Source organism: Calidris pugnax, unplaced genomic scaffold, assembly GCF_001431845.1.
Source record: "Calidris pugnax isolate Ruff unplaced genomic scaffold, ASM143184v1 scaffold853, whole genome shotgun sequence".
Lineage (NCBI taxonomy): Eukaryota > Metazoa > Chordata > Aves > Charadriiformes > Scolopacidae > Calidris > Calidris pugnax.
The window spans coordinates 101,155-119,781 of NW_015091774.1; the positions used below are offsets into that span (position 1 = coordinate 101,155).

At 39.2% G+C, this 18,627-nt stretch overlaps 1 protein-coding gene across 1 annotated transcript; it reads right to left on the bottom strand.

The window, feature by feature from the left end:
* Positions 1–2,682: 2,682 nt before the first annotated feature.
* On the bottom strand, positions 2,683–17,918 carry LOC106900065 (interleukin-1 receptor type 1-like). The gene is made up of 12 exons (XM_014962035.1): positions 17,269–17,918; positions 16,641–16,827; positions 14,332–14,401; positions 12,672–12,915; positions 12,182–12,368; positions 11,205–11,367; positions 9,175–9,240; positions 8,197–8,317; positions 5,975–6,123; positions 5,538–5,681; positions 3,932–4,093; positions 2,683–3,446 (listed from the first exon to the last, which is right to left on the bottom strand). The coding sequence occupies exons 2-12, from the start codon at positions 16,686–16,688 to the stop codon at positions 3,055–3,057; spliced, it is 1,746 nt and encodes a 581-aa protein (XP_014817521.1). The 5' UTR covers positions 16,689–16,827; positions 17,269–17,918; the 3' UTR covers positions 2,683–3,054.
* Between the last annotated feature and the right edge of the window lie 709 nt (positions 17,919–18,627).

Here is an 18,627-nt window from a genome sequence, read left to right on the forward strand (position 1 = left end):
TACGTGTATGCTTTGCCTTTACTCTCAGGAATAATGAGTGCAGGGATGAGGGGAGGAAACTCTATTGCTCCTGTCTTCATGCATTGTAGCATCTATGACCAAACCAGAGACCTGGGAGTAAAGCTGTTAGCAACTGATTTCACTTACATGTATTCTGAAGCTCTACAATATAATACATCCTGAAGTATTTCCAGGAAAAAAGAAGTGTCTCTCCTTAGCCCAGATTTTTATAAACATGAACTGTATTCTGCTTGCTTCAAGTTAGCTGCAGCTCTGGAAGGAGGCACAGTAGTTCCATGGCCTCTGAACAAAAGGCAGAATAGGCTTCCCCTTCTACCAGAAGCTCAAAGCAGTGCGGGGAAACAGAAAACTACCTTTGTGCTCTTCTACCTGTGAGGATGCAATACAGAGATAAATTAAAAGGAAGAGAGTCAGTCAGGGCTGTCCTGTCTGGGGCCATTGCATAGACTCCACAAGCTTGTAGCAACTCATTCTGCATTTGGGCTCAGAGCACATGATCTTCCCCATCACATAAGCCTCTATCCATGAATTAATAGAGTCACAGACACGTACATTAAAACATGAAACAGGCTATAACTCAGCAGTAACTGACATAAAGGCAATAAATTGGGATATAGGAGAAAAAATATGAAAGGAGGAAAGGCTCACAGAAAAATTTAGCTCTGCAGTATGGACGGAAAGATGCAGTTGAATTAGAAAATCTGAGACAAGTTCATCACAAGGCAAGAAAGGGTAGGGGCAATCTGGAATGCCAAATAAACTGACAGGAACAAGCAAAGAGAAGAAGTATCACACAGGGTGGAAAAGTAAAAAATGGTGTAGAGAATTCCTTCAGTGTATCTTACACCACATAACATGCAGACTTTTCTCTGTCAGCACAGATATACTATAAACTGAAATTTATCTACCACGTTGTGGTGAACAAATGCTTTATGCTGGATTACATTGCATTTTTCTTTTCCTTCTGAAGCTACCAAGTTTCCAGAGGCAGGCCTCTGGCCGACTAAATTGTTGGGTTTTTTTTTTAATAAAGAACAATCAGCATGTCTGTCTCTATGGGAATTCTTTTATTGTACCACAAAAAAAACTGTGTGTTTTCCTATGACTTTAAAAAAAAAAAAAAAAAGTTTCCAGGGGGAGAAAACAGAAACAAAATTCAGCTTCACCTGTGTGTTTTCCTCTGACTTGAAAAAAAAAAAAGTTTCCAAGGGGAGAAAACAGAAACAAAATTCAGCTTCAAAATAAAGTCCCATGATAAAAGGATAAGCCACTTCCTGTAATGCTACATTCAAGTAGTTAACTAACAATTAACCACAATAACTGAAATCTCTCCCACACTCATTTTCACACAAGAAAATTAAAATGCCTAAATAATCATACTAAATGTGGTTGTTTAAAATAAAGTATCAAGTAGATAAATGCTGAGTCTCAATCATCTGTTTTCACTTAAGAGTGTTTAAGAGTCTTGTTTAGTGTGAAAATGCTTGTCCTGAATGTTGTAGCAAACCTCTGAAAAGAACTATGAAAAAAGTGGTGGTAAAACATAATGGCACATTCACAGAAGAAATGCAAAATAAGAGCATATCTCCACACAAATCAATGCACTGATCAGTACTGAAAATCCTCCAGCCAGGACAATGAGATGCTGCTCATAAGGAGTACTGCTAAACCTTCTCAAAGAAAAAGGTTGCATGAAATTTTATTGCAAATCTTTCACTTTAAACCTTTTTTCCACTCCTGGACCTTGCTTTCTCTCCCAGCAATAGAGTCCAACAAAGAGTATATTCTACAGCATGCACACTTCTGAGAACCAGCTGAAAGAGATTCAGTGACAGGTGCTACCCTAGCAATAAAGGTAATGTAAGAACCTACTTAACTTCAGGTAAGACCAAAAAAAAAAAAGCAACCAGAATTCACATTTGCATTCAGATTATGCTCTTCAAGGCTACGGAGTGAAAATTTGCTAATTCAGATCACCTTGAAAAGGAGGTTTTCTCATGGTGATACACACAGATCAACAGATTGGGGTCCAGAAATACCAAGCTACTCCCAAGCAGGTTGATACAGCCACACACCTCTAATTTTTTCCTTTCCCAAGTAGACAAGAGGTTATTTTTTGCCATTAGCACCTGGTCACATTTCAGAACTGGCCATTTTCCACTCTCTCCAGGATACTCAGCCCAAGCACAGTCCTTTGATAGATTCTCACTGAATTTCTGCGCTTGTAGTTAGCACAGTTGAGACACAGAATGAGAACACCTGCTTTCCAGAGTAGCAGCACAGGCTAGAAAGCTTCCAGGTTTGCAAAAAATCAGAATTATTTTCAGTTTCCTGACCATTTCCAGAGACTTAAGTTTAGAAACACCCCATAGACCAGATATCACAAAATTATTCACCAATTGTCTAAAAAGCCACAGACTCTATTTCATTTGCTGAAGACATTTGGCACCAACTGTTCAGCTGAAACACATTTAGTGTTGTGAGGAGTTTTAAATATACCTGCTTTGTCACGTATTTTCGCAGCCCCTTCAAGAAGCAAGGATAAGGCATATTACTCAGGAGGGGACCCCAAAGCTTGCACAGTGCAGATTCTTGCAGTAACGAGGAAGTCAAACAACCACAGAGGCAACAAGAAGAGGAACAGAATGACTAGGAAAAGGCTGATAAAAAAAACCAGATTTTTAATTTATCAACTGTAGTTTCAATTTTTAAAAGATTTACTTTACAGCTGCTTCTTCAATGGATATTACATTTACGTGGACCACGACTATTTAATAGTCTATCACCATTAGCAACATTTGCTTCTCCTATCTGTCTGAGACTAACACAACAAATTGTGTCCAAAACCCAGAACAGAAATAAAGTTGCACAGAACTTTTCTTTTAGGGTGTAATTAAGGGAACAGACAAGTAGCTTTTACTCCTTGAAGGCAACATTTACTTTGTAATATAAAGAACTTGTGTAAAAAAAAATAATTTTAAAAATTAGAATATTTCAGAATTACTTTCTCAGTACTATTTTTATAAGTGCTTCTTAATTTCCCTTTGCTGCAGAATTGTTCAAAGTCAGAGGCAATAAATACACTCCAGAATAAGATCCCTTCTTCCTGGATGGCATTTGATAGCGCACATTTTTCCAGAATCTTGTATTTGGTGAACAAGATTTCTCTGAGAAGTCCCCTTTCCAGCGAATAGCTCCATGTTTTTGCTTAATGTATCTGATTGATTCCGGCATGCTTGCGTAGTCCTGTATTTCACCCATTTCTATAAGAATCACTTTAATCCCATCACGGATGAGAGCACTATACATAGCTAGTTGTTGTTCGGAGGTGTCTTCTAACAGGTAGCAACTAGACGTTTCTGATCCCAAAATAATCATCAGTCTTCTGCTTTGCTTAAGGGTTTCATCAGCAACACTGACTACAGCTGTAAGCAATGAAGGAACAATCAAAGTTTGCATTGAAACTTTACAATTGATGTTAAATATTTCTTAATTTTAAAATTGCATATATACAGAGCAGTGGCTAGCTCAGAGAACTGGTAGGTTTAAGATCCCCCAACTCTTACTCATGATTCATGATCCGTTGCATTAAATCTCTGATAAAAATTGTTTTCTTTAGTCCCCAGGAGCTGATACCATTCAAGGAGCCTCAACAATATTATTAATGCTGCTGAATGCTCATTTGTTCATTGCAAAAAGGAAAGTACAGACACTTATAACATCAAAACAGAATTTTTTGTAAGAAACCAACAAAATTTAAAATAAAGTTCATTGGACAAATTATCCATTAAAAATAAACACATATAACTTTGTTTTCCAAACATAAGTATTTTTAAATGTACATATAATCTTCTAACCCGAGAACAATGTGTCAAAAGACAATCTATTAACTCTACTAATTAAAGCATACCTTCTCCTGGTAAATCATCCCTTCCTAATATAAAGAGATTGTATCCACATTGTTGTTCTAAAACGTCAGGGAGCATCCTACGAACAAAGGTTTCCAGATGACAGAAGCTTCTGCTTCCACTGCTCTTTGTGTACAGGACATAAGCATCATAGACTTTCCCATCTAAAACAAACACAAATGTTTATATTAAAAACTGAAAACTAGGAGCATGACTTTATTGCAAGGTTTCATTTTGGGCTGTTTAAAAATAGTAATGGGGGGCTGATTTACGTGCCTGACAAAATAACATCAAAGTACTAAAATGCTCTACAAACCAAAACCCCTTTTTCCATCATTGGGATGGATGTGCCAGCAAGTGAGCTGGGTGCAGGACCTGGGACTTGCAAGAAGGAGCCCCCAACCCCAGAGATGTCAGGACATTAAGACAGTGTCCTCTTGCAGGACTTACTTCACCACCTCTCCTGAAATGCACCCAAGAGCACTTATCCCCACTTCTGACTAACCATGAGAGAGGGAGGAAAATGGCAACTCCTTCTTGTAATGATTCTGTGAGGGAAAGGCAAGTAGAACAAAAGGCCAGAAGGCAGCTGGGGTTTTGAGAGTTAAAATTTCATTATAAACAGGAATGAAGAAACCAAACCAAAGTCAGATTTAACTCAACAGCTCAACAAGCTACAAAACATAGTTTCATTGATTTTTATTTTTTTTCATTAGAACTCTATTAAAGCATTCTGGGAAAACAGAACCGTTAATCGGAAGTTGAAATTACTTTTCTGTGAAAACACTTAGAACACCCGTGAGTAAATGTTAACTCTCTCCATGCACGTAACCTATTTCATTTCAAGCTATGGGGAACTTCAGACAGTCTAATTCTGGGGGCTGCCAAACAAAACATCTATAATGTTGCACTTATTGCAATTTTTTCCCACCTGTCTAATGTATTTGTCTACATCACAGCAATAAAAACATATAAGAAGAATCACAGAATACAGAATTAGTACTGTTTTTTCTCTTTGGCATGTAACCATAACGTTAGAAGGAAATTTACAAGGAAATTGTTGGGTAAAAGGAGAAGTTGCAAAAAAAAAAAAAAAAAAAAAAAAAAAAGCTAAAACCAAAACACCAAAACCCAACAAAGCAACCCAAATTCCAACAAAATTAATCTCTGAGAAAATGAGAGTCTGATTTTCAATATAAATGTTTCATGCACATCTTTAAACAGCTAGTTTACAGAACGTAGCTCTGCTGACACCTATTGTTCATCATCAGAGTGACCAAAAATTCACATATAAAGAAACTACTTAACAGAAAAGCAAAAGGTAACATGCCGATTTTGGGGAAACCTGTAGTTCTTTCTAACCTATCTCACCATGACTGCCTTCAATAGTATGCAGTGTTTATTGCCTCAGCTATGATTACATATTTTACCCATATGACTGAAAAAAAAAAAAATCTCACCAAAAAATGTCTTTATGCTGATCTGAAAATTCCTCAAGGAAACTCCACATACATTCTACTAAATAATCACGTTATTGGTTAGAAGTAATGGCCAGTGAAAAAAATCAAAAGGCCAGGTACACTAACATACCTGGTCATACTTACATACCTTCCTTACTTCCAAAGGCACAGACAGAATTACGGTACCAAAGCACCAAGTCAATCTTGAAAATCTTGTAGATTATTAAAGTAATAAATGTTAGAATTAACAAAGAGACAATTCCTCCAGTCAGCCATCTTCGTATATCAGGAACTGCACAAAAACATAGATTTTTATTTTTTTTAATGCTGAATTTGTCCAAATCTGGTTGTTTATACAAATGCAATACAAATTCAAGTATCGTATTTTTCACTTCCATTTACCTATTATTTTAATAATGATACAGTGCTACAGTGACTCCTCCCCTATGCAAAAGTACATTCATACATACAGTAAATTGTAATCCACTGGTCTTCTAGCAACATGATATATGAGCACTTGGTATCAAAACCCCTTCTGAGGAAGCAAAAATAAACACAAGCCTCAAAAGTAACAGCAGTTCTTACCTCTCTGTTTTAATATAATATAGGATGCAACCTGCCCAAAGGCATTTGAAGCTTGACAGACAAATGGTTGTTCATAATCTTCACTATTCACTTCTGAAATTATTAGCTTCAAAGAATGCATAGGGCGCCCATCATGAGAAGTTTTCTCCCTGTCCAAAGGGCAACAAATAGAGATATAAAACCACAGCCCTTTCTGGAATGGCTTCATCACGACAGCTGCAGCACAACAATGGTTGTTTCCATCTGCAAGTGTCAACCATGCTTCAGAACAGATGAGCAATTACATTGTATGAAGGAAACCCAAACAACATTCAGGCCTCTTACTGACGTTTAGCATAGACTTTGGAAAACATCAAGACGTTATCTTATCTACAGCTGTGTTTCTCCAAAGGAATATAAGACTTCTATAGGCTGAAGTATAAAAATATACCTTACAAACGTAAGCAAACCCTTGTTATGGGCTTCCCAGGCCCTGTAAAAGTAGGTGGAGAGAGAGAAATTCCAGTGTGATACGACCCAGAAAGAGGCCCTGGTACAAGGGCATGACCTTGTGGTGAGCAGCTCTGGGACAGGGAAGAAAGACACGAGAAGTGGTGACCCACAGAAGACAACACCAACTCACAGCGTGATTCCTGCTGCGGGGAGTGGAGTCTAAACTGCTGTTTCACCCCATGGATCAGAACAGACTTGTAACAGCTGAAGTGTCAGGCTGTACCATTAAGAGACTCAGGTTATCCCCCAGACATCGTACGTGGGCACAGAAATGCTCATTATGCTGCACGTGCAGTTCATCACGTGTACCATGATGCAACTGGTGTATGAACTAAACAACTTCCTAACCACCAGCAAAACCAGTGATACCACTACCTTGCTAACAATAGATCTCAAATCCAAAATGAACGAGCTTACTTAGCCAAGCGCTATTCTTTCCTGAAAACATATTCTAGTTACCATTTGAAATGCAAAATCAAAGCTTGAAATATATCATAAATAGCCTATATAGGAACAGAAGAATCACTTTCTAAGCAAGAAGTTACAGTAATGTGAACACTGTGACAAGGAATGAATGAATCAACATCACTAATGCAAATGACTAATGGTTGCAAAGACAAACTATTAAGTGCTAGAAGTACAAAAAAAATAGCATAGCTTTTATTTCAACTCAGTGACCATGTGCCTCTGCATTATGGCCCAATTGTTTATGTCATTATAATTCTTTATGATAGTATCGTATATTAACTTTTGTATAGAGTTTTCTCTTGGTGAACGCTCCAAGAATTCAGCATTTTACTTTCCCCTTTGTTTTACAACGAGGACTTAATTCTCACAACTATATTCTAACTTTGAAGATATCATTTTCATTTTTCATCAGTTTCTCGCTCATTGATAGTGCTTGAGAACTTACAAAAATGATCACATTTTTTCTTCATAGCACCACTATGAGACCAGAGCTGACAAAAAAACCTGCAATTTTTAGTTCCCAACCTATCATATCTAAGAAAGTTTCAGATTACCTTTTCCTCCAATTTTAGTTGCCTTTTCAAGTCAGGTCTAATTTCTTCTCTCCTAACTCCATTTAACCTGCTTTTCACCGTCATCTTATTAGCCTTCTCATGCTTTACTCAGTCCAAGTCTGTTTTCCTCCCAAACCCCAAATTATCCCTGGAAATCTTGCTCACTGCACTAAGCTTCCACACAAATGCCCTCAACGATGCCTCCCATTAGCTCTTCAGCTGATCCCAGTAACACTTCTCTAACTCAAGGCTCTGAAATCCATAAGTATTAAAGTCTGTAAACCACAGGTTTCACCTCTTGCAACCTTTCAGAGGCAGATGTGAAAGGAAAGGAGGACACAGAAGAAATAGACAGTCTGAAGATCATGGGCCTGGACATGCTTAAACCAACTGAAAGAGGTTTCTGCCAGGCCAGGGCCTGCTCAATAGAAACCATATTATGAGACAGTAAGTCCACAAAACACCTTTTCCCAAGATTGGGAAATAAGACAGATTTTCACAATGACCAACAAGTGAAGTTCCTATGCCTACTACGTTTCAAGTTTCTACTTCAAAGCAGAAAGTGAATTGGAGGAGACAAGTGTTAGAATTTTTTAAAAGAAAGCTATTTAAGCAAGTGGAAAATATTGCTAAATATTTTAATGTGAAAGGGAGAAAGTTCCACTTTGGCTGCCAACTTGATATTTTCTAATCTGAAAATATACTTACTCATAATAAGTTGCAAAAATTCTGCTCATATAAAATACTTCAATATACATGCCGTTGCCTGTCCAAAACACCTCATACCCATCAGCACCTGTTGTATTGCAATCCACTGTAACCTGTGAGCCTATGAAATTGTGTTAAATAGTGAAAAGTTAATTTCTGTTCTTTAATTGAAGTCTATACAATTGTGTTCACAGACTCACGAGCAGACCAGCTACGCATAGTCCCACGCCCTTACAGAAAAGTTACTGTATACTGGATCTATATACTCCGTGATCTGCATGTTCAGAAGGAGATTGGTAGGATGGAAGAGTCTAAATCTAGGACGAAGACGCCTCTCTCCAGGCATCACTTTCTCCATAGATTCAAAGATGGATCTGTTCTTAGAATCTCTTCCAGAGTGATCACAGAATCATAGAATTGTCTAGGTTGGAAGGGACCTTAAAGATCATCTGGTCCAACCATCAACTTAACTCTGACAAAAAAATGAATAAGAAATAAGCAATAAAAAAAAATATCACCAAACCATACTCTTGAGCACCATGTCAACCCATCTTTTGAACACCTCCAGGGATGGTGCCTCAACCACTTCCCTGGGTAACCTATTCCAATGCTGGATCTTTCTGTGAAGAAATTTTTCCTAATAGCCAATCTAAACCTCCCTTGGCGCAACTTGAGGCCATTTCCCCTTGTTGCTTTGATGGAAAGCAGCAGATGTTACAGAGAATCACTTGGCCTCCCCCCGAGTTTCTTCGTGTCTGAGAAACTTCCCGAGGACTTTGTAAGCAACATGCCCTGTCTCCTTCCCTCTCATCCCCAAACACTTCTCCTTCAGGAGATCAGCACAGAAAAAACTGAGCCAGTTGCTGAACTAGTTTTTGTCAAGAAACAAAGCCAAGAAAACACAGAGTATGGCACTCCTTGAGTACAAATTTTCACTAGGATACAAAATCTCATTTTCTTCTAGAGAAAACTACTTACCAAGTTCCACTTCGATGGAGTTGTTTCTTGGGTAAGATATTTCGGGGGGCTTTTTTGGTGGGCTCACTAATGAAAAGAAAGAAATGGCTTTTCAGAAAATGTGGGGGAGTTGCAGCTCTGTAACCCAAGTACAACCTAAAAACCCCTCTGATAGACAAGGTTGTCAGCAATTTTATAACAGACATCACTCAGTACTGAAAGTCTCCTATCTCAGGTACTTATTACTTCTGACTTGAAGATAAACTACTCTTCGTGCTACCTCTTCCAAAATGCAGCACCACAAATCTCCACACACTCATGGTGAACTGGCTGTTTCACAGCACAAAAATCCTCTAATATTGCACGCACAGGTGTAGAGAAGGGTATAGGCAAATATCTATAGTAGTACCCCTCTACGATCTGGACAGCCTGTCACCCAGCACCCCACAGATATAAACTGGGTCCAAATACTTTTAGAGCACAATGCATCTATTCCTGACTTTTACTATTATAAAGGGGAAATTTAATTTCTGTACTCTGGTGAAAGGCCTTACACTTCTGCCCACAACACTTTCTAAAAGCACGCCACCAGTGGCCCCTTTTAGATGTTTACATTAGGACTAGATATATGATGCCCTGGAAATCTTGTTTTTCTCTACAGGCTACAAAGGGAGAGTAAATCAACAGGTGGAGAGCTAGACATCTACATCAAAGATGCCTCAGCATGGCTAAATGAATCCTAACTTGCAGAAGGTGAACTTGGATAGACTGAGCACACATACCATTTCCAGCTGTCTCAAGCAGCTGCAGGACGATTTAGAAGATTTCCGATCAGATATTCAAAGCTCAAGAAAGTTTCTCCATGAGCACAAATTAACAAAAAGAAATCGTAAAGCATCCCTTTTGAGGCCCCTAGTGAAGCACAAAGGATTGCCCCAGATATATCCTGCCCCTTCTGAAAACTGTGCCTGCACTATTGTTTGGACCCCAAATCACCCATTTTAGCATAGACTTGCTCAGCTGGTGACTTTAAAAACAACCAAGCTGCCTTCAGTCATTTATGTCAAGAGAGTGATATTATTTTGCTTCTACTGAATAATGGGAGCTGAAATTACACAGAGAGAAGTTCTAGGGTCAGATTTTAAGACCAGAATGATCATTTAATCTGATCTGACCATATGTTCCTCATATTTTGTTTAGCCACATCATATACACATGACACTGTATGAACATGATATTCATATCATACATAGACACTATGCATACACACCGAAGAAACAGGCAAACACAAAAAAAGACCATTAAGTAGTAATGCAATCTATTAGTAAACCTGAAAATGTCTTTCATCAGCTGGATTGTAAATACACTATTGGCATTTCATACCTTGACATAGCACAGCCTTTTCACTCATCCAATATCAACCTCATAATACTGTGCTAGCAAAGGAGTTTGCCTTTTACAGCTAAGCCTTCTTTTATATTTTTTTTTGTTTTGTTGGTGGCACCCTGACATAAATCAGGGTCTACTGAGCTAGACACATGATATCAGAGATCAACAGTTCTTGTGCTGGGGAGCTTAAAACAACAAAAAAAAGAAGAGACAAAGGTTTGAAGGAAACAGATAGGACACAAAGAGTCAAGACACTGCAACAATTTGGGCTGGTTTAGTTCCTTATTCTTGCAGCAAGAGGATAATGTGAAGGAGAGAGAAGTAAGATGGGAAGATAAAGAGGGTGCAGCTACAGCAGAAAGTACTGTACCTACCAAGCATTGCAGGGCACTGTTTAGGGACCTTGGCAGCTGGTCTGCGTAGTAAAGCTTTGGCATACTGCAATTTTGACCAGGGGAAATCAATCTTCGACACAGTAGCAACAGCAGATAAAAAATATGTAAGCTCTCAGTCAGAACTGTTTTCCCTCATATTTAGGTGAAAACTCGTAGCCCTAAGATGCCTATCCACAAATTGGGTCTTTTAGCTTTAGTCTTTAGAAACTTGGACAAAAATTCTGAGTCACTGTTATGAACACAAACACAGTGAAATTACCTACTTACCTTCTACAGTCAGACTGACGTCTCGTGAAATGTTATATTGTTTCCCATTGTAGGTAAATGTTGTCTCACAGGTATAGTTTCCTTGATCATGTACATTCACATCGAGAATGATAAGATCACCATTTGAGAAGGCAAACCTTTCCCCTTCCAGCAGCTGGCAGTCCTAAACACACATAGAGAACTCTGTTAATTCATACCACTATCTCTTTGCAGGATTTGTCTCTCTTTAATGCAATCTGAATTTTCAGTAGACCACAGCATAAGGATGAGTGCCTCACAGAGGCTGAGGAAGAGTGAGGGTTGTAGAATGAAAAGCAAAACATTCTTGATTTTGGCCCTGAGTTTTTAATTCAAAGTTCACTTCCCACAGAAAACAACTTTCCATTTTACAGAAATAAGAAAGTGAAATGCAAGTATCAGGACTTGTGAAAGTATTCATTAATGAGGAAGCTTAATAATTACACTTAATTTTTTAAGGTATTTAAATCCTCTTGGTACCATATGGACGACGTGGGTATCAGGGAGGCATGCTGCAGAAGGCACTACATTCTTGTAAAAGAAAGAGCTTTTAAATAAGTATAAACAATAAGAAATTGAATTTATTTAATGGAACAGTATTAGGCACATAATGGATATGCCACCTCTCACAAGTGTCATACTACACCTGTTTCTGCAGAAAAAAAAATTCACTACAGTGTATTTCGCCAGCGGGGTAAAAAGATGCCACCTGGTGGATTCGTGGATCAATGTCTCCTACATCTAAGCTGCATGTCTACCCTGTTAATCAAAAAACCTGTGTATACCTTTCAAAGATAAAAAGTCTTAATCCTCTACCTTAATCCTCTAATTTGTTTTAAAATAATTTTTCTCCCATTCACAATAAATCTTTAGTTTTTCTCTTAAAATTCACAAACATCAGTGATCTATATTTTAAATTATGGACAGTTGCAAGACAGTACAAAACACAGCATTCTCACCTTATACCAACGAACAGGCTGAATATTCTTCTTATTCCTGAAAAAATCCAAGTGTGGGCACACAACCTTTGCAGATGATAACGTGAATACCACCTCCTCTACAGCAAATTTTTCATTTAAGCATAAACCATCAGTCCTCTCAAAAACTGTTACTGTTGTACGCATTTTCCTGCAGTTTGTCAAATTTCTGCAATTAATATAACATAATTAGATTATTTGGCATATTTTCCAACTCAAAAACATACGGTATTCCTTTTGGAGAAGAAAGAGAGGATGAGAAGTTTACAGTTTCTCTAATAGATTTCCTTTTGCTTACTAGGAAAAAAACACCAAAACTAGACTTACTTCCCCCAACCTAAATTTAGTTTTTGTGAATGTACTCTACCTTCTTCATTAATACTTCTCTTATCCTCCAAATTCTACTTGCTTTCCAAAAGCTATTGCCTTTACAAGTAATTTCTGTAACAATAAAATTTTTTTTAACTTTCACCTTATGACACATTCATAGTCTCCAGAATCTTCTAACATTGCAGGGAGAAACCAAATTAAATTCTTCTGCTGATGAATTCTAGAAAGTTTGTCTCTAGGCACAGCTGTCTGGTTACCAACTTTATACCATGTTAAGTTGTAGTCTCCACTTTCCAAGCTCTTTTCCAGTGAACATTTAATAGCAAGAGGCTGCCCATGAGGCACAAGACTTTGCCTCAACATCACATCATAGGCTTCACATTTCTCTAAAGGAAAGAGATAGACATTGAAGAAAACCTCAAATACTGTGAAAGGATATACTGAACATATTTCTTGATTCCATTTACAAAGTTCATTGGAGTTTTCACCTTTGTTGTCAAGTCATCTACTAAAAATACAATTTTAATCCCTTATCTTTACAGTTGAGAGTCCTATTCAATGATATACAGATATAGTTATGCCACTGAAATGCTGGTTTTGTTAATGCAAACTTCAGACTCAGTAGAATCTCTTCTTTTGCAGCAGACTGTCATTTGTATGTTTTAGTTCAGATGCAAATTACTACAGCACTTGTATTTCTCAAATCTGTTTCATGCACATACACACAAACACACACATGCACACAGAAATTTCAAATTTAATGTTTTTATTTGTTAACATTGTTTAACTGTAGTCAAAGTAAGTCTTTAACAGAGACTATGGTCTCAGTACCCAGATATCCTAAGAGGACACTGAAGTTAAAGTTGCTGTTGCACAAATATTAAACTTGCTACAGAAACTTCAACTTACCCTTCATTTTATAAGAATTTATAGAGGAATTATTACAAGCACTCACCATCGAGCTCATTTTCTTTCCCCCTAACCCAAGGAGATTCATACAGGAAAAGAACCATGAGATTTATTTTATTCTGTCAATATGACAAAAGAGGTACCGGCTCTGGATACCATGGTCACATTCCCAAATCAGTATTATATTTATCTAAAATTCCTTGTTTTGTTAGAATATAAGAACAGCCACACAGAGTCATGTAATCATCTGTCAAGCCCAAAACCCCATCTCTGATAACAACCAGTGGCAAAGGCATAAGAAAAGAGAGTAGGATACAAGTACAGTAATACTTTGCTTTCATCCCCTTTCTTTCCTCTTATGTGGTGCATGAAAAAACATTCACTGCCTTTTATAATTTCTATGCGTAATTTCTTGTTATGAGAAATGGCAAAGTAAGCTTTCCCTCATCTGTCTAGTCTACAGTATTTACAGTTTTATCGACCTCCATCACATCTTCCCTTAGTCGTCTCTTTTCTTCACCTCTGAGTCCTCATTCATTTAATGACGTCTCATATGGAAACCATCCCACATCGGACAACACTGTCCCTCACCTCTCTACCTTTTCTGATATAGTCTTTCTGAAACGGAATGACCAGGACCGCAAAGCTCAATTGATTCACATTCACCATGGTGTTATACTGTAGCATAATGAAGCTTTCTGTTTCCTGCTCTACTCCACCAGAATTCTGCTTTTCTGACCACCACTGATGACAGACCTAATGCTTCCAGAGAGCATCCAGAGATGGAGTTTAGAAAAAACTCAGTCACGCACTTAAATTTGGCTTTTCACAGAAAATTAGTATTGTGTGAAAAAATGTTTCACAAGACCCTCCATAGCCACCAAAAAACTTACCTGCAATAATTAAATACAGAAACACTGTTGTGATATTACATGAAAACAATGTTTTTGCTGCCATGTTTCCCTTTAGAAAAGGAAAGAAAACCATCAATTAGCAGTTTGCAATATAAATTTCCACAATTGACAGTCAATATTTTCATTACAGTTAATACAGGACACAGGAAATACAGGAATTGTCTTTGACTTTTTTTGAGCCTGTTGCCTGCTTGCTATACCTGACAGCTGCTAATTATTATACCAGAAGAAAAAAAGGAGTGAATATTTCTTATTCAGTTTGTCAAGCATTCCTTTGTGGTTTTTTTTTTTTTTACATCTTTATCACACTTCTCACCAGTTCTTGCTTTCCCAAGCTACAGTCTTAATCTCTCTACCTGTCCCTTAGATGGGATCTGATTTCATACTTCTGACACCTTTTCCACCCTCTTCTGCACCTCCCCCAGTTACATTACAGACTGACGATGGAGAAAGGAGAACAGAACATGTGCACAGTCTTTAAAACATACATATACTACAGGCTTATAAACTAGAACAATTACTTTTTGCTGGATTTTTTCATAATAATTTCATAATAATTTCTAACAATCTATCTGTTCTTTGCGTACTACTGAGCATTGACCTGGCATTTCCATAGGTCTATGTAATAAAGTATCAAGATCTTATCACTGAGTGTTAAAGATCAGGCAAACCCAGTGAGCCACTGAGCATGTGATTTTAGGATTTCGCCCATGTTTTCATTTAAAATTTTCTTAACATTTACCACTTTCTGATCTTTTGGTCTGAAAGCCGCTTTAAATGAGACATTCACAACAAGAAAACACAAAAGTATTAGCCAGTTGTGGTGCTTTGTTATCAATAATTTTGTTCTACAACTGACTTTTACTGACTTTTCAATTTGAGACAGATTGTTCCATGAAAGATTAGCTATACAAAAAGGTACTGGCACTGAAATCCATGCTCTTCCAAGATGAACACAAATGCAAACATGTATTTTCTTTTCCCCCTGCTATGTTCGTATCTTCCAATAGTCTATCCCCTAGGGTTTTTATAATACCTAAATGATCTATTGGCTGTCAGGACTCTTTTAGTAAGCTTCTTGTCCCCAATGTGTTTGGAGAGGGATCTATTAGTTGCATGCCTCTGACATGTTGTGCCTTAACTTGGCCTGCCTTAAGCCTTTTTTTTCCTCTCAGCCTGTCACAGTTCTTACAGCCCTGTGAAAGGGCAAATGCAATTAGTCAAACTGAATGATGAGCAGGAGAACCTCAGCCTGTTGTGAAGAATCTTTAGTTGATCATCGATTTCTGCAACAGTCAAAGATGACACTTCCGGCTGCTGTGTTTTACGTCATCAAACTGACTCAGAAGCACGCCATCTATTGAGTCACCCACACCGCTTCTTGCAGTGCCTGCTTCCTTCCTTCTTCCCCTTCTCTTCCCTCCTCCCTCATTGCAAATTTCCGCCCAAATTACCAGGCAGGTCTTCTCTTGCCTAGCTGTAAGAAGGAACGAGTCCCCACAAGAATGCCAAGCATGAAAAGAAGTACACAAAAGTTTAAAATCACTGGAAGGGGTTTATGTGTGTTTGTACAAAAAACTCCAACTACCTTCACTATTGTGATGGATGTTAGCTCCTAAAATCTCCAGTTTTCAATTTTAAAGAGGATGAAAATCTTATAATGGAAATAATTTAAAGAGAAAACGGGATTGAATAGACTCCAATTACGACTAGGTATTTTCTTTATGATTTTTCTAAATCGCTGTTTTTATTTTATAAGCTCTGTTTCACTACCGTATTACCTTACTCTACTGTTCTGTCTCACATGTGCTCTATTTCAAGCAGCTTTTTGCCCCAGCAGTAGATTCAGTAGATGCAGCAGTAGTATTTTGCCACATTCTGAAGGAAAGTCTTCCAGAATCCTGCTTCTCTATAAATTCAATCTATTTAAATGTGTAACTTGCCCTTTCACCAACGCGGAAAACCTGCAAATATTAATATATATAGCCCTATACAAATATATAGGGCTATATATATTAATATATAATATATACTATATTATATATAGTATATATAAAATATATAGGGCTATATATATTAATATATATCCCTATGTATAGTAAAACCAGAGCCGTGAACTGCTCTGAAAAGAGTCCTTCTTGTCTCTGGCTTTTCACATTGAAAACACTTCCATTTCTGTGGAAGGTATACCCAACAGCAAAATCAGGCTCTGCTCTGTGCATGCATTCACATAATTCATGATGAAAACAACAAACATGACTGCAGTCAAGTGCAAATGTTTTTCTTACCACATTCCACCATGATAAACAGCTAAATTTCTTCCTTTTCCCAGCCATTTCGGCCACATCTTGAGCCTGCAATTGACCTGTGGAGCTTTACCACTTAGGACAGAATTCAACTGGAGCTATTTTTGCCCCAATTTTCCAGAAGGAAAAAAAATCCACGTATCTGAGACCATATCTGTAAAGTTTCACCCTGCAAGAAAATATCTGCATCAATTTAAAATAAAATAAGAAAAAAAGAAGATGACAAGCATCTGAAAGAGGTCTTCACTGATACACACACCCGAACTATATTAAAAGCACCCACAACAGCACATAGCGAAGCATAATTCTCACCAAAACCTGTGATTAAATCGGTACAGCCACCTTTTCCTCTACTCCTTAGCCCTTTCAAAGTTGATCTCCTCAACTGAAAAACCTAGTCTCATCAGAACTTTGAAGAGTCATGTCTTTCAGCAATTTTTGCAGACTCATGGCACGTTTTCTTTGAATGACTTATTCAAAAACGTGGACAGATTACAACATGCAACGCTCCTGCTCTCCGAACTGAGAGAACTAACAAGAAGCCGGAACATCACACCATTTATTTTACATAAGCTGATGAACACTTTAAATAAAAATATATAAACATTACCTTAAACGCTTCTGTTAACTGCGAGGTACGCCATGCCTCTTCACGAGAGCTTAATCAAGTGTCCCACTTCTGGTCTAGGAATAATTATTACAACCAATACGTGTATTCCTTTCCCGTGGAGGCACACCCAGCTGCTGCTGAAGGGCCGGGTTAACCCACCACCACCGGGACGCGGTCACAGCGCTCCCACTATCTCTATAGCCGTTTTTTTCCTGTGAACGGCCGACATCCCTTCACCTGGCGTGGCAGGATATCAATTTTTTCTTCATTTAAATTCCTACGTGCTCCTCCAGGAAACACACACCTGAGAGGGGCTGTGGCTCCTCAGCGCTGCCAGCCCGGCCGGGCTGAGGGGAGCTCCCGCAGGGCGAGCTGAACCGATCCGTGCCGTGCTCCGGTCGCCCGCTGCTCCCCGGCGACTCACCAGACCCAGGGGGCCACCGTGTACCTTCCCAGAAAAGGCGTCCTCACCCTTTCTCTCAGAAATCTAGCCGGCATTGCCGCAGAGGCCACCCCCACCCTCACCGGCAGCCCCCGCTGCGGGCGGAGCCCTGCCGCCGCCTCCCTCAGCGCCGAGGGCGGGCAGGTTCCCTCAGGAGGGGCCGGCGCCCAGCGGAATCCCCGCTGCTGCTGCTGCCTACCTGCTGCCAGGGACCGACCGAGCCGGGGAAGCCCCGGCTGCCGTCTCCTAGAAAGCCCGGGCTGCACCTCAACCGACCGAGGCTGGGGGGGAAGCCCCGGCTGCTGTCTCCTAGAAAGCCCGGGCTGCACCTCAACCGGCTCCCGCCCTCAAACACGGCGCTGAGGTGGCCCCGGCGTCAGGGCTGGGCCGGCCGGGCCGCCCTCCCCTCAGCTCCCGGCGGGGCGGAGGTGTCCCGGCGCAGGCAGGAGGTGCTGATTAAACGCAGGCGGTGAAAAATAAGGAGTTTGAGTAAGAGCCGCTTTTTGTTGGAAGAGGCAGGGGAGGCGGCCGCCTCACTTCAAAGACCGCCTGAGCCGCCGTCCATCCCCCCCACCCACCCCGATCCCCGGCCTTTGGTGCAGGGCTCGGCCTCCGCCCCAGGGCAGGCTCCGGGGGAGCCGGCAGGAAATCCTGCCGGTAAGGATTGCGAGATTTGGGGTTACTGACCTGGTTTTGGGGGTAGCTTCTTTTTTTTTTTCTCTTTTTTTTTTTTTTTTTTTTTTACTATTTCTTTAGCCACAGTAGTGGATAAAAGCCACTTGGACTTCTGTTTCTCTTTTACCTTGCCTTGTGTGGTTTTTTGTTGTGTTTTTTGGGGGGGGTTCTTTTTTTTTTTTTTTTTTTTTTTTTTTTTTTTTTTTTTTCCCGTAGTACAGGCGGCTGCATACCTCCCTAGA

Coding starts and splice junctions, on each gene's coding strand:
- LOC106900065 (XM_014962035.1), bottom strand. CDS start 16,688: ATGGCTGGGAAAAGGAAGAAATTTAGCTGTTTATCATGGTGGAATGTG. Junction 12,369..12,671: donor GACTATGAATGTGTCATAAG/GTGAAAGTTAAA, acceptor TATTAATTGCAG/AAATTTGACAAACTGCAGGA. Junction 9,241..11,204: donor CGTCAGTCTGACTGTAGAAG/GTAAGTAGGTAA, acceptor TCTTTTCATTAG/TGAGCCCACCAAAAAAGCCC.